Raw genomic sequence first — 25720 nt, 5'->3', positions numbered from 1 at the left:
ATACATATGTTAAAATTATATTTCATTTGAAATTTTTAAACAATTTTATAATTTAAATGTAATTTCAAAAGACTGTGCATTACGTTATACGTAAAAGTAAATACAACGAATCAACATTTGGTGAGCTCCACTAGCCTAGCTGAACCAGCCCTTTTTGTTGAGCGAGTTCCACTTGGCTATGTTCACCAGAATGGAGGCCACACACTGGTCCTTGTCCCGATTCTGGCCGTAGTAGTCCACAAACTCGCCATCCGGATTGACCAGGTACATGATGATGGTGTGATCCACGATATAATCGTTGTCCTCATCCCGCGGTCCGGCGCTGAAGTACACCCGGAAGGCCTTGCACACTTTGCGGATCTGTTCGACGGTTCCGGTGAGTCCCAGGAGCTTGGGCGAGAACTCCTTCACGTATTTGGCCACCACCTCTTTGGAGTCACGTTCGGGGTCCACGGTAATGAAGATGGGCTGCACCGCCGGCGTCTGGGGGGACTTTTCTGTGCGGAATTAGGAGACATGTGTTAAGCCAGAACGAAAGGGCACTGCCGGCTTTACTTACCCACTTCATCCACCACGGCAGCCATCTTCTCCAGCTCATCGGGACAAATGTCCGGACAGTGGGTGAAGCCGAAGTAGATGAGCAGCCACTTGCCCAGGAAGTCCTCCGATTTGCGAACCGCTCCCTCGGAGTCCACCAGTTCCCACCGGCCGCCGATGGCCGCCTTTCCCAGTTGCCGCTGTCGCTCCTTTAGCCTCGCCTCGTCCTTCTCGCTCTTCACGTACAGCATGAAGCCCAGGCCGCCGGCTCCAAGGGCTCCAATGACGGCCAGACTTCTCCAGGAGATCGGGCCCTTGCCTTTGGTGGCATCTGCGGGGGCGGCAAAGTGACGCACGGCGGGCTGTTGTGCCCAGCGACGGCAGCTGCCCATCAAGCGTTGCAGGGAGCGGGACATCTTATGTCCTGGTTTCAGGAATTTTCAAGTTTTACGTAAATCTTCTGGAGAAATAAAAATCTCGCCGGTGCCCCTGCTGCTTCTTCTTCGTTTGCCAGTCACAGGGGATGATTTGCCAAAATGCTGGTATTTATAACGCGGTATATTTAAAAGGTTTGGTATATTTTGGTATTCCCAGAACGGTCTTTTTAGTTCCAACACGTGCTGATAGTTTTAGTTAAAATTATTAACTAAAAACACCGGAAAATGGCAACCTCGAAGCGCCAGCAGCCGCTGCTGTACATGGAGGAGTACCGGGTCAAACAGGATCCACAGGACTACGGACTGGCGGACGATGTGTTTTCCATTGATTCGTTCAAGGAGAATCTGCAAATAAGCATCGTAAAGTGGGTTTTGTTTTCTTAAAAATAATGATTTCTGGAGAGGATTAACGGGGCTGCTCTTGCAGGAACGATGAGGAGGGCCTGGAGTTCGATCTGATTGGTGTTTATCCGGCCATTGCCAATGCCTTCCGCCGACTGATGCTCAGCGATGTGCCCAGCATGGCCATCGAAAAGGTGTACATATACAACAACACTTCTATCATTCAGGACGAGGTGCTGGCCCATCGGATGGGCCTGCTGCCGCTGCGAGCTGATCCCCGGCTTTTTGCCTATCGCACGGAGGAGAGCACCGAGGCTGGCACCGAGCAGGATACCCTGGAATACGAGCTGAAGGTGAAGTGCACGCGGCGTCGCGATGCTGGCAAGGATCAGTCGAACTTCGATGACATCTACAAGAACCACAAGGTCTACTCGGGTCATCTGAAGTGGCTGCCGAAGGGAAAGCAGGCGCAGATCTACAGCGAGAGCGCGGTGAACTGCATCCACGACGACATACTGATTGCCCAACTCCGGCCGGGTCACGAGCTGGATCTGCGCCTCGTGGCGGTCAAGGGTCTCGGCCGGGATCACGCCAAGTTCTCGCCTGTGGCCACGGCAACTTATCGACTGCTGCCGCAAATCACGCTGAATCGCGAGGTTACCGGCAAGGATGCGTACCTCCTGCAGAGCTGCTTCTCGCCGGGAGTCATTGGCATCGATGAGAACGAGACCGCCTATGTGAAGGATGCTCGCTACGACACCTGCAGCCGGAACGTCTATCGCTATCCCCAGCTGAACGGTGCGGTGACCTTGGCCCGCGTCCGAGATCACTACATCTTCTCGATCGAGTCGGTGGGGGCACTGAAGCCCGATGTCATCTTCCTGGAGGCTGTCAAGGTGCTGAAGAAGAAGTGCCGGGCGCTTATAGACGAAATAGAGTCGGAATAGTAATTTATTTAGTTGTTAAAAAGATTATTCTATGTACATAAGACAACGTAAATTGATATAAAATCTAAGCCTAATGATTGCGTTTGAACTCCTTCTTGCGCTTGATCAGCTTCAGGCGGAACTCGGTGAGCACCACCTGCAGCCGCTCTTGGCACAGGAGCGCGTCCTCCAGTTCCATGTTGTTCAGCTGCAGGGCCAGGCTCTTGCCGAACAGGTCAAATTCGCTCAGCACGCCCTCCTCGGACAAGCCGTCATCTTGAAAGGAGTCGTGTATCTCCGGGTCGGTGTCCTTAAGGCCAATAAGCTCCTCCTCGTAGACCACCTCGTGTACTTCGTCATCCTCGCGCGGTTGCTCATCGACGAGCTCGTTTTCAACCACAAACTCCTGTTCCTCCTCCTGGTAGTGTCCCTGGTCGGTCCTCAGCAGATCATCCAGGATTGAGTCGTTGGAGCCAATTTCCTCATCCTCCTCCTCCGTCTCCATTTTCTCCATCTTTGGCTCGGCTTTGACCTTTGTGAGACCCTTCTTCCTAAACTTGGGAATGGGCTTGGGCTTCGGTTTGACTAGTGGTTTGTTTTTTTGATCGGGTGGAACAATAGAAGCCTCCAGATCCGGATCGTGCTCCCTCTTGCAGAGCTCACCCTTTACCATGTTCTGTGGGTTGAGAAGGGGAATAATTTAGTGGATTTGGAGTTATGGATATGCAGTTGTGGTATTGATATTGGATAAATTCCATTCAGTTTGGCGGAAAATTATGTGTATAAAAAAAGCATTCCCGATGTCATATACCAGGGTTTCCCAGAAATTGTATAGGGTTTGACATAGTTATAAGAAAACCTACCAAAAAATGTATCTGAAGAGTTAAGTTCAACGGTTTTTAAAGACTTTTCCGAAAGTGAAAATGTTACTATAAATATATACATATATGTATGTACTATGGTTAAGAAACCTTGAGGAGATAACTGTAGTTTTCGCGAAAAACAAACGATAAGATTTTCATTTCTGTGAAAATCCTGTTCGATCTTTTTGAAAAGTAGTGTTCGAAGTACGAAATACTAGATTATAGGGCGGACATCCCTATTGCTCAAGGATAATCCCGGCTGGTTCAAACTGCCGTGGCACTCGGAACTCACCTGGTGCTTGCGCGTGACCAGATGCTGCTTGATGGAGGCCAACCTGGCCAGGACATTGGTGTCGCAGATCCTGCAGTGCGCCGAGTAGCCGTCGTTGCTGGAGCCAAGCCAGCTGGAGAACGCCGGGTACTTTTCCCATTCGGTGCGATATCGTTGGTGGTACAGTCGCTTCACCTTCTTGTCCTCCTCTTGCTTAATGACCTTCATCATGGAGCCCTGCTTTCGGCGCTGCAGTTTGTCGGAGTTGCTCAAAAATACTTCTTTGAAACAAGAGCGCCAAAAAAACAGTCTTTAATAACTGCTCGCGGTAATTATTTTGGTATATTCTAAATATTTTGTCAAAAAATCTGAAAGTCAACGCAGTGTGACTGTAATTCGATAGGTTAGAATACCAAGAATTAGTGCAAGGGCTGCAGCCTGTGCAGTGGACAAGGCAAAACGGTCACATTAAGTGCTAAACGGCTCTGTTTGTATTAACAAACTAGTTTTACTAGTTGTCAAATCAAATGGTTTCCTTAATTTATCTTTTATTAATATACTGCATTATTATTTTGTACTTCTGTTAGAAAAACATCAAAAACATAATTTTTAATTTGAAAATGTGGGACCCGACTGGTTTGTGTCTCCAATCATAGAAAGACAACCCAAAATACGGTCATACTGAAATACGATGACTAAATAAATAGGCACGAAAAACTGAAAAAGCAGTAAATAATAAGTTTTCTCGAAATTTGAGACAACTTTGTCTTACCCCGGCATCATGGTCATTCCCAAGGAGATCCTGAGCGACTACAAGGAGCTGTACGAGAAGGCCAACCGCCTGGTGGAGGAGGAGAGTCGCAGTGATCCGGAAACGGATCCCTTTCGCTCCCACTACAAAGCCCGCGATGTGCTGATCGACTTAAAGGCCCAGCTGGAGGACCAGCTGGTCTCCGTCCAGGCCAGCGAGGACGATGGCGGCCAGGACGACAACTGCTACCGATCGCTGCTGGCCTTCGTCTGCCGGGATCTGGGCAGGATCTATATCTACACCGAGGAGCCGGCGGAGGGCGAGAAGCTACTCAATCGCTGCCTGGAACTAGTCACGCCGCTCAAGCAGCTGCCCGAGGGCATCATTCCCTACATTGGGGCCATCAACGAGCTGAGCATTGTGCTGGCCACCAAGGAGGAGTACAAAAAGGGCCTGGACATTCTCATCCAGGCGGAAACCAGTTACGAGGAGTTCAAGGCCAGTGGTTTGCAGCCCCTGGCCATTCAGGATATCTTTAATCCCCCCGAGGAGGGACAGGAATCAGCAGCGGAGGCGGCGGGACCCAAAGAGCTGGAATCTCTCTACACCCTCGTCTCTTTTTACATGGCCCAGATGTACGGCCATCTTGGGGAGCCGGAGAAGTCGGCGAAGTGCTGTCACCGCACCCTCCACCGCCAGTTGGAGTCCAAGACGTATGATGCCATCGATTTCGCCCTCAACACCGCCACCTTGTCGCAGTTCTACATCGGAGAAGAGCGCTTCCAGGAGGCGCGCCACCACCTGGCCGCCGCCACACTTATCATGGCCGAGTACGAGGTGCACATGCTGGAGCCCGAGATGAGCGAGAAGCAGCGCCAGGATGTGGCAGAGACCTTCAAGCATCGCTACGCCGATGTGGCTCGCTGTTGGGCCAAGTACGGATTGTATTTGATGCACACGTCCAAGCTGCGTCTGATGAGAGACGAGGATGACGAGGCCAAGAACCTGGAGAAGGTGATGCGCAACCTACGGATGGCCGACGCTCAGCAGTCCCGCTTTCCGGGTCTCGATCTCACCGCCTGCGAAAATCGAATCAGCTGCGAGTATTGCCTGACTTTCGACGATGCCAAGTTGGTGTTCCATTTCGTTAACGAGTGGCTGGACATAGCCAAGGACTATTACAAGGCCGAGAACGAGGCCACGGAGTACTCCAAAATCGTGCAGGACTACGCCGAGGCGTACGAGCACATTGCCTTCTTCGAGGAGAACCCCGAAAACCAGGCCAAGATGCAAAAGCGTCGTGCCAAGTATCTGGAGGATCTGCTGGATCTGCTCGACCCTATATTTTATATGAAAATCTGCCGGGAATGCTGGTATGGTGCCGGCACAGCCCATGCTGCAGTGCTGGATGTGCGCCTGGATATCATTCGGGCCACGAGCACTCCGTCACCGGAGGAAATCAAGAAGGTCAACCAGAGTTGCATGAAGGCCATCAAGCACTTCGAGAGCTATGTCAAATCCTATATGTCCAAGCCGCCCAGCGAGGATTGGCGTCCCAACATGGACGTGGAGGAGCAGCGCCACATGCTCTATGCCCACTTCCACATCGGCCGCCTCTACTACAAGCTGATCAGCGCCCATCCGCTCCAGCAGCTGGAGCATCTGGCCAATTGTCACGCCTATTACAAGAAGTTTGATGCCGGCTGTCAGCTGTACAAGGAGGCTGCGGAGCCGCTGCAGGGAGAGATTGGGGTGGTACGCGAAATGCTCCAGCTGCTGCCCCTCAAGATAAACACTGTCAAGGCGAGATTGGGTTAGAACATACCAGCCTCTATCTGACTTAACAATTTCCAAAAACAAAAGAGTTGCATTTGCCGAAAGCTTTATATTTATTCAAAATAAAACGCTAACGTTAAAAGAATATTTACTGTATTAAACGAGATTTGACTTTTCGTAGGCCCAAATGTTGTATGCTAAGTAACAAAATAGTGATTTTGATATGTAGTAGTCAAATAAAAAGTGGAAATGTCAATTTGACTTTATAAATTTAAAATTCCTTTCTGTGTGTTAAGGGGGAATTTTAAATTTCCATGTGGCTATTTTATTTAGCCTTTTTTATTTTCCAAGCTAAACTTACTAAACGTCGGCTTGCCATTCACATGCGAACAGCTGTTTTTTCCAAACAGGAAGAGGAAGAGCGCCGAGAGAACTTGTTGGCCTGGCCAAAATCAGGGAAAATATAGTTTAATTGCCGAATTCTAGACTGCCACCATAGTTTTTAGTCAATAACAAAGATACACTACTAGTTGGTTCCTCGAAAAATGGCCCACGCCACACCGCAGGTGAGTAAATGAAAAGAAAATACAAAAGCAACTGACAGCGCGCCGCGTTTCTGTGACGCAATAGCTGCGTTAACTTTCGTAAAGCCCATGGAATAACAAATCGTTTTGGTGCTCCGACAGGGCGTCAAGCTACTCAACGGATGGAAGCGTCCGGGTCGCTTTGACAAGGGTCTGGGCGCCCAGCTGCCCGAGGCGTACCGCAAGTTTTGGCGCGAGTGGAAGCTGACGACCCCAGCGGCTGTCCACTACATCCCCAAGGAGCGCGAATGGGAACGCGACGAGGTGACCCATGCCATCAAGCCGGTGCAGAACATCCCACTGCCGCTGATCGACACCCCCGAATCCCACCAGGGCATCTGGGGCGGAGAGGCGGTGATCAAGGGTTTCCAGAAGCGCCAGCAGACCAAGCGTCGCGTCCCCCACTTCTGGGTGCCCAATCTGCGACGTTCGGTGGTGCACAGCCATGTGCTGGACTCCTACATGTCCGTCGTGGTGACGGAGCGCACGCTGGAGCAGATCCACGAATGCCATGGCTTCGATCACTACCTCCTCAAGAATCGTGCCTGCGATCTGCGCTCCGCTCTGGCCCTGAAACTCAAGCGTGAGGTGCTGCAGGCCCTGCAGAAAGGCGTTCCCGCCCTGGCCGACGAGCCCGAGCGCCAGCAAGAGGTACTCAAGGAGTACAGCCGCTATTTGGCGCCCTATACGCCCGAGGAAATCGACTGGTACGGCCATACCTACCTGGAGGCCATACGCAAGCTGCAGAAGCAACTGCTCGAGGCGGAAAAGGTGCTGCCGCACAAGCTGGAGTTCCGCAGCAAGCTGATCGAACAGCTGCGCCAGGCTGGGATCAGCGAGGCGGGAAAGCTTGAGAAGCCGGAAGCACTGGCGGGATCTTCAGCCGAGCACAAGGATTCGGACATCGAGGCGCTGACAAAGCTGTAAGACATTTTTTCCTTTGTATACATGCATTTTCTAATCACTGATTTCTTGCAGGGAATCCTCGCCCTCCTCCAGTTGGCTGTCTAAGATCAATCCTTTCGGCAAGAAAGAAACCTAGACCAGTTATCCTCGTTTGTTTTTGATTTATGTGTTTAGCCTCGAAAGAATAAACATAGTTTCGGAAACAATTCGTTATAATTCGATCGATTCAAAGCTTGTGGTTTAAACGTATTTATTGCAAATATTCGTTAGATTTGGTAAAGTGTATAAAAACATTTAGAATCACACACAGAACGTGAACGTACGCGACAAGTAGAAAAAGGAATGATTGCAAATCCCCAAGAGAATACAGAAATACATGCACAGCGGTGACAAATCAAATACAGTGATCACTATTCGCGCTTAGGACTATGGTTAGTGGATTGCTCCGCGAGCGGGCAGAGAGCTTTGTGCCGTATCAACTCCCAATGCGGGCATCCAGGCCCTAGGCAATGGGGTTCTTCCTCATCAACTCGATGTCGGCCTTCATCATGTCGCTGACCAGCTCCACGAAGCTGACTTTGGGCGTCCAGTTGAGCTCCCGCTTGGCCTTGGAGGCGTCGCCCTGCAGCAGGTCCACCTCCGTGGGCCGGAAGTACTTCTTATTGATGCGGACGCGCACTATGCCCGTGCCGCTCTCCACGCCCACCTCGTTCACACCCTCGCCCTGCCACGTTATCTCGCGATCGATGTGCTTGAACGCGGCTTCCACGAACTCGCGCACACTGTGCGTTTCTCCCGTGGCAATGACGTAGTCGGAGGGAGAGTCGCGCTGCAGCATCATCCACATGGCCTCCACGTAATCGCTGGCGTGTCCCCAGTCGCGTTTCGAGTCCAGATTGCCCAGCTCGAAGTACTCCATTTGCTTGTGATAGATCTTGGCCACGCTGCGGGTGATTTTCCTGGTCACAAAGTTCTCGCCACGTCGTGGGCTCTCGTGGTTGAACAGGATGCCATTGCAAGCGTACATGTTGTAGGCCTCGCGGTAGTTGATGACGATCCAGAAGCCGTACATCTTGGCGCAGGCTGAAGGAGAATGATAACATTAAGTTTTATAACCAAAGGGATTTAGATAGCTGCCTTACCATATGGCGACCTGGGATAGAAGGGTGTCTGTTCGTTCTGTGGCGTCTCCACCACTTTCCCATACAGCTCCGAAGTGGAGGCTTGGTAGAACTTCACCGTCTTTTCCATGCCACAAGTGCGAATGGCGTCCAGGATGCGCAACGTACCCACGGCATCCACCTCGGCCGTGTATTCGCTAAGGTCGAAGGAGACCTTGACATGGGATTGCGCCGCCAGATTGTAGATCTCCGTGGGCTTGACCATATTGATGATCTTCACCAGGCTGCTGCTGTCCGTCATGTCGCCGTAGTGCAGCTTCATTCGGCCGCCCTTGTGCGCCTTGGGATCGGCATAAAGATGCTCGATGCGTGTGGTATTGAAGGTGCTGGCCCGCCGGATGATGCCGTGCACCGCGTAGTCCTTCTTCAGCAGGAACTCGGCCAAATAGGAGCCATCCTAGGGGAGAGGCGATGAGTAATAGTACACGTCAGCGTATCAGCGCATGGGCTTGGAGGGATGCCCCTGAAACCGCAGTGACTAATCCATCATTTACACACCTGCCCTGTTATGCCTGTTATCAGTGCCACTTTATCACGGGAATCGCCTCCGGCGCCGGTCGCCGTTCCATTTTGGTCCTTGCTGCCGTTGCTGCTGCTCTCGGGACGTGGCTTTTTGCTATCCGGAGCCCCATCGGAGGACGACATGGTTGGGTATGCGGTTTTTTAATAAATACTTATTCTAGTTCCTATTTTCACGTCGCCGCAGACCGGAGAGTAAACAACTTTTATTTTCAGCGCACAGGTAGAGGTGGAGGAATAATCGATTTGTCATCGAGACATCGATATCTTTGTAAATGTAAGCGACAGTGGGGCAAATTGTGTAAACAAATTTTAACAGGTTAAATAGTTTATGTTTTAATAAAATATAGTTTTTTATGGAATTAATGTAATATATAATATAAATAATAATATAAATGTTTAAAGTTGTAAGGAAATTATTAAAAATTTTAATCCAACAAAACAAGCCTAGGAAAACTATTCAAAGTTTCCTATTGGTCTCCAACACTTTCAGCTAACGCCTCACTGTGCGGCAGTGTTGCACAACGTGAAAACCCACGTACCGATTTTTACCGCATACCTTGTAGCGAAAGTCGGACGAAAATAAACGTTGGCACAACCACAACCACCTATCTTATCATTCCACCTCCACTCCCAAGACGATCTCGGTCCCATTCGCCACCGGGCAGCAATATCTTCTTCGGACTCCGAATCCGCGTTACGTGTGCGCAACCGTCGGCTTTCCATTTCATTCTTGGATCGACCGGCCAGCTTGATAACACCGGTGCATAGCGAATCGGATCCAGAGGGCACTTACTAATTAAGTACGACATCCACCAAGTGATAAAAGAGCCAACTAATAGCTGCACAAAAATGACGGATCTTATCAGGCAGGGAGCTCTTTTCCTGATGAGCGAAAAGTGCTATGATAACTACTTCCTGGAGCTGAACTTCCTGGACAGTGAGTGCTGGTAATCCGCATGGATTTCGTACCAATTAACTAGCAATTACGTTTCCCCCAGTTCCCTGCTTCAAGGCCTTGTTGAGCAAGTGCCTGGGACTGGCCATTATCGCCGGATCCGTGCTGGTCAAGGTGCCCCAGGTGCTGAAGATCCTCAACAGCAAGTCCGGCGAGGGCATCAACATAGTGGGCGTGGTGCTGGACCTGCTGGCCATCTCCTTCCACCTGTCCTACAACTTTATGAATGGCTATCCGTTCAGCGCCTGGGGCGACAGTACCTTCCTGGCCGTCCAGACCGTGGCCATCGCCGTCCTGGTTCTGTTCTTCAACGGGCGCAAGGCTCAGTCGGGACTCTTCCTCCTGGGCTATATCCTCTTGATGTACGTCCTTAACTCTGGTCTGACCCCTATGTCGGCCCTGTTCACCATCCAGAGCTGCAACATTCCCATCCTGCTGGTGGGCAAGTTGTCGCAGGCGTACACCAACTACCAGGCTGGATCCACTGGTCAGTTGTCTGCCGCCACGGTGATCATGATGTTCGCCGGCTCCGTGGCGCGCATCTTCACCTCCATCCAGGAGACGGGCGATGCCATGATCATCCTGACCTTCATTGCCTCGACCTTTGCCAACTCGGTCATCCTGGGCCAGTTGATCTACTACTGGAACAAGCCTGCTGGCGCCGTCAAGGATGCCAAGGCCAAGAAGCCCAAGAGCAAGAAGGATGATTAGGCAGTAGTTAAAGGCAGATTTGAACTCGAAACATAGGTTGCAACAACTTCTCGATATTGTAGAACAAATATGCAAGGTTTAAATAAATCAATTATTAGTTTATTTGCTTGTCCAGCTTTTCAAAGTGTTGCTGGAGCAGCGCCAAGGCGCGATAGCGATGGGAAATGGTGTTCTTTTCCGATTTGGGCAGTTCGGCGTATGTCTTATCGTAGCCCTTCGGCTGGAATACCGGATCCCTGCGATAAAAGAATACGATTTAATTAGCGAAAACCATTCTATCGGGCTGGTTGCGCAAGTTACTCACCATCCAAAGTCCCGCGGACCGCGAGGTTCTACGATTACGCCGTCTGTGATGCCCTTGAAGATTAAGGGCTCTGCATCCACGCCATCGCAGTAGCCAAAGGTGCAGATAGCCTGGGCGGACTTGTCCTCCCAGCCAGCCAGAAGGCGGTGCAATCCCTCCGGCTGCAGCTTCTCCAAGAACCACTTGATGTACGGACCGGGCAGTCCTTCGAGAGCATTGAAGCATAGGCTGGTGTCCTCCACCAGGACGGGACCATTCACCTGCCTGGCTGCCTCCTTGCACTTCTTGACTGCAATCTCATCGATGTCACCTGGGGATTGCTAGTTTTATAAGTACTTAGGTACTAAACCATAAAGTAGTATCCTACTCACCCTGCAACTCAGGAAGATCTATCTTCTTGGACACTATTGTGCGCGGAAAACTGGGGCCCAGGATGGCAACCAGTTCCTCCAGCTTCTTGGCGTTGCCGGTGACAAAGGTAATTGGTTTCGACATGGAGAACCAGACTCAATTGTCCTCCAATTTAAAAAATTAGTGACTATTTTTAAAGTGGTTCTAGACTGAAGCTGAAGCATGCGGGCGAAGTCAGCTGTTTTCTGTTTAGCTTGGGCGCCAAAACAAAAGCAGGGTGGTTATCACTCAAAAGTTGGTTTGAATTTGCCACAGAAGCGGGCAATAAAATAGTTATAATTTAGGATAGTGCACATCAAAATAAACAAGGAACCATACATTTTAATTAAGAGCCTTGACAGTAGCTAGTGGATTTTATTCAATACGTTTTAACTTAATTTAAAGACAATTTCAATTCATATGGAGTTTTATCTTTCTTTTTTGGAACGACAATGGGTTGCTTGGGATGACAAACTTGTGAATAAATAAAACATACACATGAAAACTTTTTCAGCTGGACAACATTCGACCCTGCGGCCTAGTCGTCCAGTGTGAGATGCAGATTGGCCGACGGATGCAGGCCGAGTTCCTTCAGGGAGCTGTCATTGTGCTCCGCCTCGAGGGACTTGCGCGGGAAGGCGCATATCAGCTTGTAGCCCTCCTGGGGGATGTGCTTGTGCGTTTGCCTGATGTACATCCTCAAGGTCTGCAGCTTGGTGTCCGATGGCCAGCGCAGCTGGACCATCTCTTCCTTGCCGGCCACATTAAACAGGCGCAGCCTTAGGGCAGTCAGTTCACTCTTGGCCTCGCCCAGGTGATTCTCGTAGGAAGCGGCCGCCACGCCCTTGAGCTCCTCGTCGTCGAACTCCTCAAGGCTTTCGTTATCGCTGGCTTCCTCGGGATTATCATCTTTTTTCGTGCCCCCACCGCCGGCTCCTCCGCCGTTCTCGTTTATGGAATTCTTGATTGCCAACTCTAGCTGCTCCTCCTCGGTAAGCTCCAGGACCTTGGCCCGCTTTTTGGGGGTGCCTTTGGAGCTGGCTGTCGAGGAGCAGGAGGCCTCCGGATCCGCATCCTCGTCATCATCGATGTATGTGGCCGAGCGCTTTGAGGTGCTGGGTGCATCCTCCTGGATAAAATCGCGGTGCTCCTTTAAAAACTTCCTCAAATCGGGTAGAATGTTCTCCAGCTTGGGCTCCACACTGCGCCACACTTCCTCGCCTGTACGCGGATCGATCACGCACAGGTAGGGCAGAGTGGCGCAGTGGTAGAAGGCCACGAAGCGGCGTCCCTCCGAGGTGTCGTTGTCCACCTGCCAGAAGGTGAACTGGCGACGAATGAGTTTCTTCAGCTCCTTATCTGACCAGACATCGCGATTTAAGGTCTGCGACTGGAAATTGTCGTCCTGCACGTTGACCAGCAGCCAGCGCTGCCGCTTGGTGGCGAACTCCCTGGCGGCAGTCAGTGATCCGGAGTAGAGTATGTCTGTGGGCGGGCGGAACAGGTCTCCGAGGCGGGATGTGCTGGTGGCCGTGCCTGTGGTGGACCGGCTGTTAAGTGCCATAGCCTGGCCGGCCACCACCATCTGGGCGGCTCGTCCGCGACGCAAACGATGGGCATTGGGATCGGCATAGACGCCGGTGGCCTGCAGCTGCTCCTCCATCAGGGCACCCTCGCGGGCAAAGTCCCGCAGAGGATAGACCTTGACGCGCTGCGAAACGCGCGATAACCGGCTGCTGCTCCCGGACGCAAAGAAGTTGTCGTCCTCGGGCAGGATCAGTTGCTCCCGCACCGGAGCAATGGGCGCCCTCACCTCGTCCTCGTCGTCCAGAATGGGCAGCGATCCGGAGGCAGCTCCGGAGCCCGCCGCCGACGAGGATGTGGATGCGGCCTGCTCGAAGAACAGGGCCACGGCAGCGGACACATCGTTTTCACAGGCTCCCAGATAGTGCCTGGCCTCCTCCGCCGTGCAGGCGGTCACCTCGACGACCTGCTCCACCAGCGCTTCCGGCGCCTCGCTACTGGACATGACTCTGCTCTGGAGGATTGCTGCTTGGAGCGCTTTTAAGATGCGAGGTCAGAAAAATGCGAGTAAACGGGCAAACAGAGCGATTTTCCAGGGACAGATAAATGCGTCCGCACAGCTGAGAAAATGAATGTAATCGATTACAGTCGATAACTCAATTTGGCGATAAATGTTTTAGGCAGTTTAAGCTGTGTTTTTGTTTTATATTTATTTATAATACCTTTAGCATATGTAATATAAGGAATAAGTTCACGATACAATGATATGTTAAGAAACAAATAATTTGGAAAACTTACAAAATCTTAGCTTACTTCGATGGAATATAAAACAGCTAGAATAAAGAAGATAATTAAGAGGTAAGAACACTTCCCATTGTTATTAATAATAATTAATAATAATTATTTTAATTATTTATATTTTGGTTGCCTTCTTAAATTGTTAATTGTGACGTCACTTGGGTCACCCTACTCACAGAAAGCTGCTCTCCAATTGCGGCTGGCCATCACTGCCTCCGCCAGTCGTTGTGCAACACTGGTCTGGTCAGCAAAGCAAAAAGGCAAAGGCAGAAGCAGAAAGAGTTTGCGTCTCTTACGCGAAAATCAAGATAAGATTCGGACTCGAAGGGGTTCCAAAATATGACTAATCCGCGCCCGCTTGATCGGAAGTCATCAGCCCACCCACCCGCGACTATGTGAGCGCCGTGAACCGGAGCAAAGCCAGCAGCCAGCAGTTTCCAATCAGAATCGCGTCGAGTGCGATACAAGTGCAACAGAGAGAAAAATCGAGGGTGAATTTCGAGTTGCGGAAGACCCAGTGCCATTTGCGTGCAATAAATGTGTATCAATGATTTCTGAAGGAGCTATGTGGCGCGGCACCAGCTGAACTACTCAACCCGGCAGATACTCCCAGTGGCTGCTCACTTGTTTCCCTTTCTGTTTGTTGTTTATTGTTGCTGCCCGCTGCCCGCTGCTGACGTCGCAAGATGGTCTCGCTGATAAAGAACCAACTACTCAAGCACCTGTCCATGTAAGTTCGCCACCAAGCCACTAAGTCCACTCGGCGCCCAGCCAATCGAGTTACGAAACTTGATTAAAACAGCTTGCACGGTGCAGAGCTTGGACTCGGAATTGATTTTTCCCACTTTTCCGCATTCTGAGTGATTTCCTCCGTGCGCCGTGTGTGTGAGTGCTGCTCGCAGCCTCCCACCCACCCCAGGGCACCGTTAGTCGCTATTCCACCTGTGCACTGCCCGCTTTTATGCCCTTTTTATCGTCTACCGTTCCCGTGACCCCCCATGCTAATTCGCCCCACGCCCAGACCGCCCAGCCCGCCCCCTTCCTTTTTAAAGTAACAAGTGGATTGGCCTGGCCAATTCCAACCCACCCTTGCTGTTTCTTTTCCCTCCTCATCTGTTGTTTTTCTTTCGTTCTGGCGCCGCATCGTCGTCTGCGAAATCGAATTGCCATTCCCCTGAACTCGTTTTCCAGCATTTGCATGCAGAATTCAATTTTCCGCCTTGTCCTCGCCGCAATATGGTTTACTTATGACGGTTACCCGATATGACCCTGATGTAACCCGGAAAATAGGGGGTCTTTCGGGGCGGAGCAGCGAAGTCCCATGCTTACTTGCTTACCTGGGGCTCTAAACAAAGGTCTTCAAAAGGGGGATCCCCAATTGCCTACTATTCGGTTATTCGATTTGCATACAGAATAAAAAATTACTTCAACCAGGGAAGTTTATGATAATGATCAAAAATCCAGTCTTTTTTTATAACTCTCCATTAATTATTTTTAGATAACAAAAGCTTTAAACGCAAAATGTATTTATTTATTTATAAGCTTAGTGTTATAAGTACTAGATATATTTTATTTTTTGATTAGGACAAAATTGTATAGTTTTCCTTCTAATTCGCCATCTAATTGATATTATTTTCAATTAAAAGGAGTGTTTTTGGGAATATCAATCAATGTTGGATTTTCATATAAATAATTCTAAAGCTATTAACATTTTTAGCAAAGTAATACCAAGTAAACAGATAACCCAATAAAGATAAGCTCTATAGGGTTTATAACCATAGCAATAAGGTAATTAATTTCCTGCGAAATCTGCATAATAAAAGGGGAAAACATAATAAAATACACACATAAGCATGTATTTATAACTTCTAAATACTGAAAAGGTCAACTTGCTATAAGCACGGTTAATAAGCTTTGAAGTGCCCTTCCCAGGAAAGTAATAATAACGTTTTCATGGTAGGTTCCGAGCATTTATTTCTATATATTCGCCGCCCCCGCAAGAATTTAATATGTCAAGTCCTGCCACCTGCTTAAACAAAGGCACATTTACGCGTAAACACATTGCCATTGTCTTGGCCCCTCGGCGGATATATCTTTTGTGCCCCATTCGGCACTTTCCCTTCGCTTCTCGAGTTCCCTTCCACGCAATTAGGCTGCAAACAAGCCGAGTTTATAACATAACGCGGCCCAAATGTGTAAATGCAAAGCAAACTTGTTGCCCAAGTCCGGGGGTGAAAAGTTGGGGATAAAAGAAAGCTTTTTATAACCCCATAGAGGGGTTGCCTTTCCTTCAAGTTGAAAAGGTATGATCAGCATTTACAATCGCCAAGGGTTGGGGACGAAGTTGCTTTAGTGCTTGGGAAAAAGTTCTTAAGTAGCAAGTTGGGGAATTCCGCTCCCGTGGACTCTCGCCACTTTGACCCAATCAATGTCTTCATTTCGATTTCAATTATGCCCGGCCATTAGCGGGAAATGGGTCAATTGGGTGGCGAGCGTCTGGCGTCGACAGTTCCGAACGCCTTCTTGTGTATGTGCTTCCCAACCCCTTTCCACACTTGTAGCTCCTGACCCCCCATCATTTTCCAGAGTAAGAAATGCAATGTGACGTGTGCGATGAAGCTGATATAATTGCCGGGACAGCCTGGCGACCCAAGTTGTTTCTGCCTCAACTCTATTATCCCCACTCTAATTATAGCTACACGAAGAACCTCTCCTCGGACAAAATCAACCTGAGCACCTTCCGCGGCGAGGGCGAGCTCTCGAACCTGGAGCTGGACGAGCGGGTGCTCACCGAGCTGCTGGAGCTGCCCAGCTGGCTGCGCCTCACCTCCGCCTGGTGCAACCATGTCTCCTTCCGGATTAGCTGGACCAAGCTCAAGAGCGTGCCCATCACGCTGGTGAGTAATCCCGGGGATTGGGGTCAATTATTGAGGGAAATATATCATAATCCCCCGTACAGACCCTGGATGAGGTGCGCATCACCATCGAGACCTGCAATCCAACGACTCGGGATGCAGGCGGGGGATCGGGAGCAGGCTCTCCCACCGCTGCTGCCGCAGCCCTGCCGCAAGTGCCACAGGGGAAATACAGCTTCATTCACAAGGTGGTCGACGGCATCACCATTGTGGTCAACACGGTGAACGTGAACTTCGTGAGCGCCGCCTTCACCGCCTCTGTTCAGATGTCGCGCATCCGTGTGGAGTCCAAGACGCCGAAATGGGCGAACGCCGATCTCCGGCTGACGCGGCTCAAGGACGCCCAGAAGGGCATCATACTGATCTTCAAGGAGCTCTCCTGGCAGACGGTGCGCATCGAGGCGAGCTCCACGCAGGACAAGTCGCTGACCCCACTGCGCCTGCTGACCAACCACGCCAGGTGCCGCATCACCATCCGGAAACGGCTCTCCGACTGTTCGCTGCTCGCTTCCCGCCTGGTCCTCATCCTGGACGACCTGCTGTGGGTGCTTACGGACTCGCAGCTAAAGGCGGCTCTGCATTTTGTGGACTCCCTGTCCGGATTGATCAAGGCGGCCACTCATGCAACCCAGAAGACGAAGGCGGCTCGCAAAATGCAGGTCAGTAAATGGTTTTAAGATCACCTTGGAATGCTTATTGAAGTGTAATCCCCTCCAGACTCTGCCCGAGTACAAGGCCCAGGTGGAGCAGCAGCAGAATCGTCTCTCCGAATCCGCCCACACGACGAATGCGCAACGCATGTTCAACGCCTTCGATGTGCGGGAGACCTCGTATCATTTCTTTAGCCAGCGGATTGATCTCCATCTGTGCGACGACGAGGGAGACGGCCGCTCCAGCTACCCGGATCTGGACAAGGGCGGTGCCCTTCAGGTCTCGGTGACCGCCTTCCAGGTGGACTACTATCCCTATCACCTGGCCAAATCGGATCGCTCGCACTGGGCCAAGTACAAGGAGGCGTCGGTGGCACCCGCTCTGTGGCTCAAGGAATCCCTGAATGCCTTTCGCGAGGCCGTGCTTAATCTGAGTCAGCCCAATCGACCGGCCACCCATGCGCCGCTGGAACGGAGCACTCCCGCCTCGCCGATTATGCTCAGTGCCAGCATGCTGGGCTCACAGCATGGAACCGGTAGCTTCTCCAATGGCAGCAGTACGCCCACGGCAGCCGGATTGGCTGGCGGATCGGGAGGAGGATCCGTTGGTTCCGGCACTGCCTCCGTGAACAGTCAACTCTCCCAGGCAGCGCAGCAAAGGAGCACGCTGGAGAACCTGGCCAAGCTGATGAGCTCATGTGTGATCCTGCGTATCGAGGACTTCACCCTGTACAGGGTGACCACGTCGGGGAAAAAGGCCATGCCTAAGGAGTTTGTTTCGGGTATGGATTCAGCTTGAAATGGATTAGAATTCACAAACAAGCCACGCCCACATAACAGCCCACAAACACTAATTGTTATCAATAGGCCTTACTTTTATGAACTGATTTTGAGGAGAGTACCTTCCTTGTGGAAAACTGCTTCGTCAAAAACTTGTTAATCTTTAATGAAAATGTCTTATCTCACCTGATAACTCAGTTCGTAAAAGCGGGTCTTGAGCAACTCCAACTAATGTAACATTTTGGCCTCTCTTTCTCTCGTTGCTTTTAACTAACTCAACCATTCCATCACTCCATGAATCATCTAAAACGCTTTTGTTGTTGTACTGTTGTTATCGTTGCAATTGTAGCGCAACATAAAAGGAAGAGCAAATCCTCAGGTGAATATCACAAAGATTCCAACTCTGCTGATGTCATGTTGCATTTGAACTTAACTCTAGTTAACCGAAGTTATATATGGGAGTATTATTAAATATCCAAACCCTTTGCAGGTGACAAGGACCGGTATTCCTTTCCTGCCGAGATGCCCATCATACATGCGGAGTATACCTACTTCTACTATCCCGGGGACTTTGTCTTTCCATGTGAGTTTATTCTCTCTAAACCCTTATGTTATGATACTTATCTAAGTTTTGAACCCCTCAAACAGTGCCTCCTTCAAAAATCTTTGTGCATGTGAATCCCATTCAGGTTCACTTTGATCTCAGCTCAATCCTGTGGCTCAACTCCTTCGGCCTCAATCTGCACGAGAGCCTGCTCCGCACCAGCGTGGGATCCCAGAGCGCACTGCCGCGCGGCTCGATTGCCTCCAATGGCTCCAATGGCACACAGAAGGCAGCCGCCGTCAATGTTGACCAGGAGCCGAATCTGATGTACATGGATGTCAAGGTGGAAGCGATTATGCCGCGTGTCGTCATGGAGGCGGCGGTGGATGCGCCGAGTCAAAAGGATCGGCCCAAGACCATGCAGATTCAGGTGTCGCGCTTTGCGTTGACCAACATCCGGGAGATGGGCAGCTCAAGGGCGGATCTAGCCCAGGCGCTGCACTCCCTGCAGGAGGGCTCCCTGGTCTTTGGCTCTGGCTTTCCCTCCGTAGAGGGTGACATGTGCATCGTTACGGATCGCATTCTGTCGCACGTGGCCGCCTCGGATGTTAGCATGATGTCGCCCGGAACGCCGACGACGACGGCGGGTCAGCAACTGCCCCGATCCGCATCCACGCAGTACCTATCCCGTTATGTCATGTGGTTGGAGCCGCGGGATGTGTGGTGCATTAAGCTGGACCCGGTTTGGGTGGATTTCCTGGGCGCCCGCTCGCTGGGTCCCAACAAATCCATTCCGTTCGTGGACGCGGTCCCGATCACACTGTGGCTGCACTCCGGCTCCGGCCAGGCACAACTGGATGTGGGAAAGAGCGGCGGGAAGGCGGCCAGCATGGAGAGCATGGGCCTAGCCCCCCTGCCCACGCTGCCGCCGCTCCAGCCGTGCAATCCCTTCCTAAGCGATGAGGATGTGCGTCTAGCTGGCGTTACCACGGGAATCTCTCCGCCAGCTCCTGCTCCGGATCGCACGGCGGATATTCATGCCATTGCACACATCTCCAACCTAGTCAGCCTGCAGATCGATCACTATCAGCTGCTCTTCCTGCTGCGCCTCGCCGAGGAATTGAATGAGATGTCCACCTTCCTAAACCTGGACGCCGAGCGCATATTGCAAAAGGTAGAAGGATTGATTGGAGTAACGATTGTGATCATATTTAATCCAAAACCCCCTTTGTAATTCCCAGCAAAACGAACAAAAGTCTATCATTTTTGGGTGCGTTGTGCCGCAGATCGAGGTGACGCTCGTGATGCCATCGCCAACACCTGGTAAGGAATCAAGTGGTGGTGATGCTGAAAGTGTCGTACCCGATTCAGCTAGTTTGGGTGATGATTTACACATGAATAGTAAGAATTTATTTATCTTTTGTTGTCTCTTCTTCAACTCTCTTTAGTTTTATGGTTAAGTGACTCCTCACAAAACTAACCAAACTGCGATCTAACACACAATCTAGTTAATGTCTAACCCACACGTAGTTGTCACCGATATCGTGTTGTTCTTAGTCCTAACCCAGATACTACAAATCAATCCTCCCATCACTCAGATCACCAGACTAACTAGAATCCTGCTAGGAGCCAGTTTACTCATTCCGCTGTAATTGTCGCTTACGAATCGTACCTCAACTTTTACAATTGTTATGCGTTTAGGCTGGGCACCTAGGACCTTAGACACTCCATCTAGGTGATGTTCCTCCGAAGCCAATTGTAAATGGCTTTAATTTAAACATGAGTAAATACCCTTACTAAAGTCATGTTGCTTCCACTTGGCTTCGGATAAACACTCCTTATAAATATCTCGCATGTCTTTTTGTACTAAATTACTAAACCAATCAGCAATTCTAGTGCATATATAATATTGTAAACTGATCGTAAACCTCGAATTGTAATCAAAATCTTTAAATAAAACTGACAAATCCCAACCAGGCGGTAACATCACCTGGCCCACACCACCGCCATTGGACCAGCTGAAGAGCAATACCTTCGGCAGCGTAGAGACACCTTCCCCGGTGACCAATGACCCGCCTTTCGATAGTGGCATCCACATATCCAATCCCAATACGCATGGGTGAGTATATTTCCAGTGTAATGAAAGGTTTTTAGCTAACTGCCTTTCCTGTTGCAGCTACAACGTTCAGATACAAAGTACGCCCACGTTGGCCTCGTCCACGCCCAGCCAGGGATCTCGTCCGGACACAGGCATCTCCACGCAACCGCAGTCCCAAACGCAATCGATCTCGTCCGCCTCGAAGAGTGGCCGGAGTGCAGCTAATCGAACTGGTGGAGGCGACACCGTGCCCAGTCTTACCAAAGAGATCAACTCGGGACTGCTGTCCATGAAGAAGGGCTTCTCGAGCTTCATGACCTCCATTGACTCGGCCATTAAGTCGGGCACACCGAACGACGATGCCAGTGATACCTTCTCCATACAGAGCGACATAAGCTCCGATTCGGAGAACTTTGCCATTGTGATGGGCGATGACAAGACCATGGACTGCATGGATGTCATGTTCCGGCTGAATCCTTTTACCAACGACAACAACATGAAGGCCTCGCCGGTGGAGGTGGCCAGTGAGGTGTACGAGGAGCAGCCGAGCAGCTATAAAACCAACATGTCCTCGCCCTCGGAACCCTCGGAGGGCAGCACCTGGCGGCGACGCGATCTGGTGTCCATGGCCACCTTTAGGTTGCTTTAGTGATCGATGCTCTTGGAAAGTTTGTTATAAACTTGCATATCTATTCAAGGTTGACCACCGTGGAGCTGATTCGTCAGCAGGAGGGTCCTAAATCCTCGGTTCGCCTGCAGGTGGCTGCCGTTTCCTGTGACGAGTGTGGCGCCATTCCCTGGGATGAGTTGCAGGTACACTTTTCCTACGGTTTCCATTTGCTTTTGCTGGAATCTCTTTAGTTCCTTGTCCCTCAGTTGTTTTCTGTTTGATTTGTAAATATGAAAACAAACTTAATTCAATTGTTATTCTTTAGTTCCTCTAAAGACTTTGCTCAATTCAATGTTTTGCGCTTAACTTTCTGCATGTTTCGATATCTCTTATCTGAACATTTTCTTATATACGAATCACTGTTAAAGTTTCTATATTTTCCAATCTGTTGGGGAATCCCCCGAAGCGTTTATTCAAAGCAAATTTCTGTAAGATAACTTATCATATAATCATTTTCTCATTATATTTTCTCTCTTCTCTCTTAAAACAAATATTAAATATACTCCAAATCAATCTCAATGTGTGCTAATCGAAACCAAAAACAAATTCAAAACCAATTATTGTGCTCAACTCTCTATAATCAACATGAAACGAACACTTGTAAATTGATAAATGACAATCCCTACATGACACAACTCTCAACAACTACAACCAACAATCACCAACTACATCAACAACAACCGAACAACACTCCAACAAAAAATAGATCGCGCATCAAGCAAACAAGGTATAAAATGTACAAAATTGAAATTTTTTACTTAATTGCTTAAGATTATTACTATTATTTAACGCTTTGTATATACTATCGAAGTTATGATTTATTAACCTAATTTAATGGTTTTTGGTGCGACCTTTTTCCTTTCATTGTAGTGGACTTTTGGCTTGTTCGCAAACGCATTTTGGCGTTCTTGGCCTCTAGTTGAGTAGTTAATATATAGCTTGTCGAGGGTCGTTCATAGCTGGTAGCCACTGTGAACACCCCCCGGAATTACTTTGATCAAGCATTCTGCCTTTGTAGCAAGAGAGAGGCTCTTGCGGAACTCGTTTGGAAATGGTTACTCGTTCGAATGTTATTTTTGAGCATGTCGTGCCGGTTAGACGAAGCTATCTCCAAATACTTGCTAGATCCTCCCACACAATAAGTACATGTCTAGATCCCCCACCGGAATTCCATTTTGGTTTATAATTTCCTTGGTATTTGCTTTGTTGATGACTTATGATTTGCAACGAATTGGTTACTCCAGACATAGAAGTTTTTTTTTCAAAAAGCCCACACACTGCATAGGTAAATGCGGCCGAAAGAAGTACAGTAGAACCATAAGTACAGCACCACTGACCTAGAACATTGGCGTCGAATACCACCGACTAACTACTGTACTGGTTAAACTAACAAGATAACTAAAAACACCCGCTTCTTTAACAAAAAGGAACATTTCCCCATCTTTCCCATAACACCCATAACATCATAACACTGTCAAAATCACTCAAACCACATTGCACGGTGTGTTGCCTTAGCTTAGCATGTTGTTCTCTAGCTGTTTTCAAAAGTAGCTAATCATGATCACGGAATTATTTAAATTAAATTTAAAATGTATCATGATCTCTACCCCTTGACTCAGACCAAGTTTGGAGCGCGTTGCAAAGCCTGGAATCTGGCGCCATATAATCCAGAGGCTCCGCCTTGCATCCGTATGCGCTTGGACGAAACTTTGAATATGCCGAAGGAAATTGAGGGCATCATTGATCGCAAACGCATTCAGAGGTAAGCCTGTTTAATCTGTTTAATCAAAAGTTTAAAGAATCGATAAGAGTACTCTTTATCGTTTGATGATGGACCAACAAAGTTTAGATTCAATTCAAAAAGTTCACCATCCTTTTTGCCCACATTAAGTATACATTTTGATCAATATTTCTCTTTACATTTCAGCTGGATCACTCACCATGCCGAGATTCGTGTGAAAGACATCAACATGGACCTGTCCATGAGCACCGTGATTGGCCTGGGTGATCTCGCCGAGGATGAGGTCATCTCCCCGCCCATGCCTGTAACAGTAAGATATACTCTACAAATATGTCTCAATTACAGCTACTTAAGACCTGCTAATTTCTTAGGTAAACCTGGAGAATGTACGCATCAATTTGCTCGAGGACCGTCCACCCGTAAACATTACCTCACCGGGTCCAGTGCCCATAAATCTGTGCATAGGTCGCATGCGCCTGGAGCGTGATCAGAGTGGCCTGTTAACCATACAGCCCATAGGTGGGTTGTGGCTATAAACCAAATTTACGATCTGTATTTATATATCTTTTATATGGCAGATACCAACATGAGTGCCACGCAGCACCAGGCGCTGGGCTGTGCCTTGTTTGGAGCACCTCGTGAGCGGGATCGGGAGCTGCTGTCCATGCAGCTGGTGATGCAGCAGATGAAGCTGGACAACGACCAGCTGCGCAGGCAACTTGTGGACTCGAAGGTCAACACGGATAGCTATAGGTATAGGCTTAAATGTAAATTATTAAGGGAGTTACTAATCCTACTGGGTAATACTCAACAGGCAAAAGACCAAGCAGGAGTCGGATGTGCTGCGCTCCTATTTGAAGGCCGCCCAGGATGATATCAGCATACTGCTGGAGGAGAAGAAGGCCTTGCTGGACACCATACGTTCCTTGCAGGTAATTCTAATAGTGAAGAGCTCGTATTTGAAAGACCTTCTCACCGTTACACTATCTCTAACTCTGTTGATCGTAATGTTCACCCAAACTTTCTTGCTGTTGTTGTTGTGCGTAAAGTTGAAACACGTTAAGCTTAAGAACACCACAAATAATAATGCAAGGATTGAAGGTCAGTTAAAGCCCAGCACGCTTGAGCCTTGCCTGCACGCCCCCAACTTTGCACACGCGCTAATGCTTTTGTTTCCAATTTATCTCTCCATCTATGAGAAAACTAAGAGTATGCTCCCATTTCTTACAGGTTCAACTGACCTCATCGAATATGAGCCGCAAGAGTGATGGCAACAGGTAGCACAACTGCATGGACTGCATACAATGCTGCGGCGAGAACAACAATGCCTAGCACTAAGCTGCTCCCCAGCCAGTATGCCGTGTGGTCGGAAGACAGCCCAATAGCCCATGACGTCCTCAACATCATCGCCGTTCGATTTTGAGTTTAGCAGAAGACTGAGCCGTGCCCGAGAGCGGGCCCTTTTCACGTTGCCGTTCGTCATTCTACTTATACACCGGAGTATCTATATAACTCTAACTATACTTACCCATTGTTTTTATCGGTTTTAAGCTGCCACAAGCTTTTGCTATCGTTCCAAAGAATGCTTTATTTTTATTCGTACTTTTTGGAAGGACTTTGTGTTGACCTATTGCGTAGCCTTTTAGAAGCAGACTTTTAACTAACCACCATTGTTAATTATTTTACAAGAAGATAATCAAAGCGGAAGCTCGAACTATGTACAGTCGTGTCATTGATATTGCGCCTACTCAACACTTTGTATATTATACTAAATCCACGAGGATTGGATAGGACATATATAGTTGTGATTCATGATCATATCAAAAACCGAACTCTAGTAACTGTATGCATTGCTGTTGTAACCGTGCGCTAGCAAAACATTTGGCCAAATTTATTATATCGAACTTTATAGTATTCTCTCGGGTGGGATAGACCCGGCCCGAGGGCTATTGAAATTTGTATTCACGTTCTTATTGCATTCCAATCGACTCGATCATCATGTTTGCCACAACTACTAATCAAGCTAAATATACAATGCATTACAATAATCAAAAGTGTTATGGACATCCTACACGTACGCCTACTAGTAAACAAACTTAAATCAAATGTACCATGTTGAACGAATCAAAACTAAAACTCAAGTCGGTAGCGCAACGCGTATACAAATTTTAAATTACAATTTTTAACATTTCGAATTGTAAATGAACAAATGTTTGTATTTGTATTATAAAGATTAATATTAAACCAAAACGATTATCGATTGTTATACATTATACGAAAGTTTTCATCTGTAGCTAGGCGAAATAAACATAAAAAATTGAAGTCATTAAATATTACAAATATATTCAAATGTAAATGTTGGTGAAGTGTTTTATTTTGGTTTTCAGAACGATACATAAAAATATTCATAAAATTTTCCATGTTTTGAGATTTTTCAGGCCCTCAGTCTTATCAACAAATTCCAATGGTCCCAATTTATGTTGAATTTTCAGGGTCGTGATGATGATTCATAATTTGTTGAACTGGGATATTAGATATTTTTTG

General features: G+C 48.8%; 10 protein-coding genes across 14 annotated transcripts; 5 read left to right on the top strand and 5 right to left on the bottom strand.

Moving 5' to 3' along the window:
* Position 1: 1 nt before the first annotated feature.
* LOC108029180 (protein SCO1 homolog, mitochondrial) lies at positions 2 to 1063 on the bottom strand. Its single transcript, XM_017101343.3, has 2 exons — positions 560 to 1063; positions 2 to 497 (listed from the first exon to the last, which is right to left on the bottom strand). The coding sequence occupies exons 1-2, from the start codon at positions 951 to 953 to the stop codon at positions 136 to 138; spliced, it is 756 nt and encodes a 251-aa protein (XP_016956832.1). The 5' UTR covers positions 954 to 1063; the 3' UTR covers positions 2 to 135.
* Positions 1064 to 1117: 54 nt separating this feature from the next.
* On the top strand, positions 1118 to 2337 carry LOC108029114 (DNA-directed RNA polymerases I and III subunit RPAC1). Its single transcript, XM_017101226.3, has 2 exons — positions 1118 to 1339; positions 1402 to 2337. Exons 1-2 carry the CDS (start codon positions 1200 to 1202, stop codon positions 2261 to 2263), a joined length of 1002 nt encoding a protein of 333 aa, XP_016956715.1. The 5' UTR covers positions 1118 to 1199; the 3' UTR covers positions 2264 to 2337.
* On the bottom strand, positions 2250 to 3790 carry LOC108029116 (uncharacterized). The gene is made up of 2 exons (XM_017101228.3): positions 3398 to 3790; positions 2250 to 2918 (listed from the first exon to the last, which is right to left on the bottom strand). The coding sequence occupies exons 1-2, from the start codon at positions 3605 to 3607 to the stop codon at positions 2334 to 2336; spliced, it is 795 nt and encodes a 264-aa protein (XP_016956717.1). The 5' UTR covers positions 3608 to 3790; the 3' UTR covers positions 2250 to 2333.
* Positions 3791 to 4010: 220 nt separating this feature from the next.
* LOC108029111 (KIF-binding protein) lies at positions 4011 to 6048 on the top strand. The gene has a single exon (XM_017101224.3). The coding sequence runs from the start codon at positions 4158 to 4160 to the stop codon at positions 5943 to 5945; it is 1788 nt and encodes a 595-aa protein (XP_016956713.1). The 5' UTR covers positions 4011 to 4157; the 3' UTR covers positions 5946 to 6048.
* A 216-nt stretch (positions 6049 to 6264) lies between these two features.
* LOC108029115 (39S ribosomal protein L28, mitochondrial) lies at positions 6265 to 7599 on the top strand. The gene is made up of 3 exons (XM_017101227.3): positions 6265 to 6469; positions 6590 to 7410; positions 7466 to 7599. The coding sequence occupies exons 1-3, from the start codon at positions 6449 to 6451 to the stop codon at positions 7527 to 7529; spliced, it is 906 nt and encodes a 301-aa protein (XP_016956716.1). The 5' UTR covers positions 6265 to 6448; the 3' UTR covers positions 7530 to 7599.
* Positions 7600 to 7626: 27 nt separating this feature from the next.
* Positions 7627 to 9336, bottom strand: LOC108029112 (GDP-mannose 4,6 dehydratase). Its single transcript, XM_017101225.3, has 3 exons — positions 9073 to 9336; positions 8536 to 8971; positions 7627 to 8476 (listed from the first exon to the last, which is right to left on the bottom strand). The coding sequence occupies exons 1-3, from the start codon at positions 9217 to 9219 to the stop codon at positions 7896 to 7898; spliced, it is 1164 nt and encodes a 387-aa protein (XP_016956714.1). The 5' UTR covers positions 9220 to 9336; the 3' UTR covers positions 7627 to 7895.
* Positions 9337 to 9568: 232 nt separating this feature from the next.
* On the top strand, positions 9569 to 10864 carry LOC108029197 (mannose-P-dolichol utilization defect 1 protein homolog). The gene is made up of 2 exons (XM_017101374.3): positions 9569 to 10033; positions 10095 to 10864. Exons 1-2 carry the CDS (start codon positions 9946 to 9948, stop codon positions 10760 to 10762), a joined length of 756 nt encoding a protein of 251 aa, XP_016956863.1. The 5' UTR covers positions 9569 to 9945; the 3' UTR covers positions 10763 to 10864.
* LOC108029198 (inosine triphosphate pyrophosphatase) lies at positions 10840 to 11668 on the bottom strand. The gene is made up of 3 exons (XM_017101375.3): positions 11438 to 11668; positions 11067 to 11376; positions 10840 to 10998 (listed from the first exon to the last, which is right to left on the bottom strand). Exons 1-3 carry the CDS (start codon positions 11559 to 11561, stop codon positions 10857 to 10859), a joined length of 576 nt encoding a protein of 191 aa, XP_016956864.1. The 5' UTR covers positions 11562 to 11668; the 3' UTR covers positions 10840 to 10856.
* Positions 11669 to 11792: 124 nt separating this feature from the next.
* Positions 11793 to 13813, bottom strand: LOC108029196 (UBX domain-containing protein 7). Its single transcript, XM_017101372.3, has 2 exons — positions 13703 to 13813; positions 11793 to 13600 (listed from the first exon to the last, which is right to left on the bottom strand). The coding sequence occupies exon 2, from the start codon at positions 13483 to 13485 to the stop codon at positions 11995 to 11997; it is 1491 nt and encodes a 496-aa protein (XP_016956861.1). The 5' UTR covers positions 13486 to 13600; positions 13703 to 13813; the 3' UTR covers positions 11793 to 11994.
* A 196-nt stretch (positions 13814 to 14009) lies between these two features.
* Positions 14010 to 25536, top strand: LOC108029044 (UHRF1-binding protein 1). 5 transcript variants are annotated; one of them, XM_017101099.3, is made up of 18 exons: positions 14010 to 14508; positions 16474 to 16675; positions 16738 to 17352; positions 17411 to 18125; positions 18473 to 18502; positions 18614 to 18706; positions 18772 to 19841; positions 19909 to 19990; positions 20645 to 20786; positions 20844 to 21404; positions 21464 to 21578; positions 22142 to 22162; positions 23055 to 23197; positions 23363 to 23486; positions 23548 to 23695; positions 23755 to 23929; positions 23991 to 24108; positions 24407 to 25536. In XM_017101099.3, exons 1-18 carry the CDS (start codon positions 14465 to 14467, stop codon positions 24455 to 24457), a joined length of 4449 nt encoding a protein of 1482 aa, XP_016956588.1. In that variant the 5' UTR covers positions 14010 to 14464; the 3' UTR covers positions 24458 to 25536. The 5 variants fall into 5 exon arrangements, with proteins under 5 accessions (XP_016956588.1, XP_016956586.1, XP_043949934.1 ...); XM_017101097.3 differs by having other exon boundaries at positions 19909 to 20068; XM_044093999.2 differs by lacking the exon at positions 18473 to 18502.
* The last annotated feature ends 184 nt before the right edge of the window (positions 25537 to 25720 follow it).

The sequence above is a fragment of the Drosophila biarmipes genome, chromosome 2L, assembly GCF_025231255.1.
Source record: "Drosophila biarmipes strain raj3 chromosome 2L, RU_DBia_V1.1, whole genome shotgun sequence".
Lineage (NCBI taxonomy): Eukaryota > Metazoa > Arthropoda > Insecta > Diptera > Drosophilidae > Drosophila > Drosophila biarmipes.
Note: the sequence above shows the minus strand (reverse complement) of the source record. Positions and strands in the feature narration are given on the sequence as shown.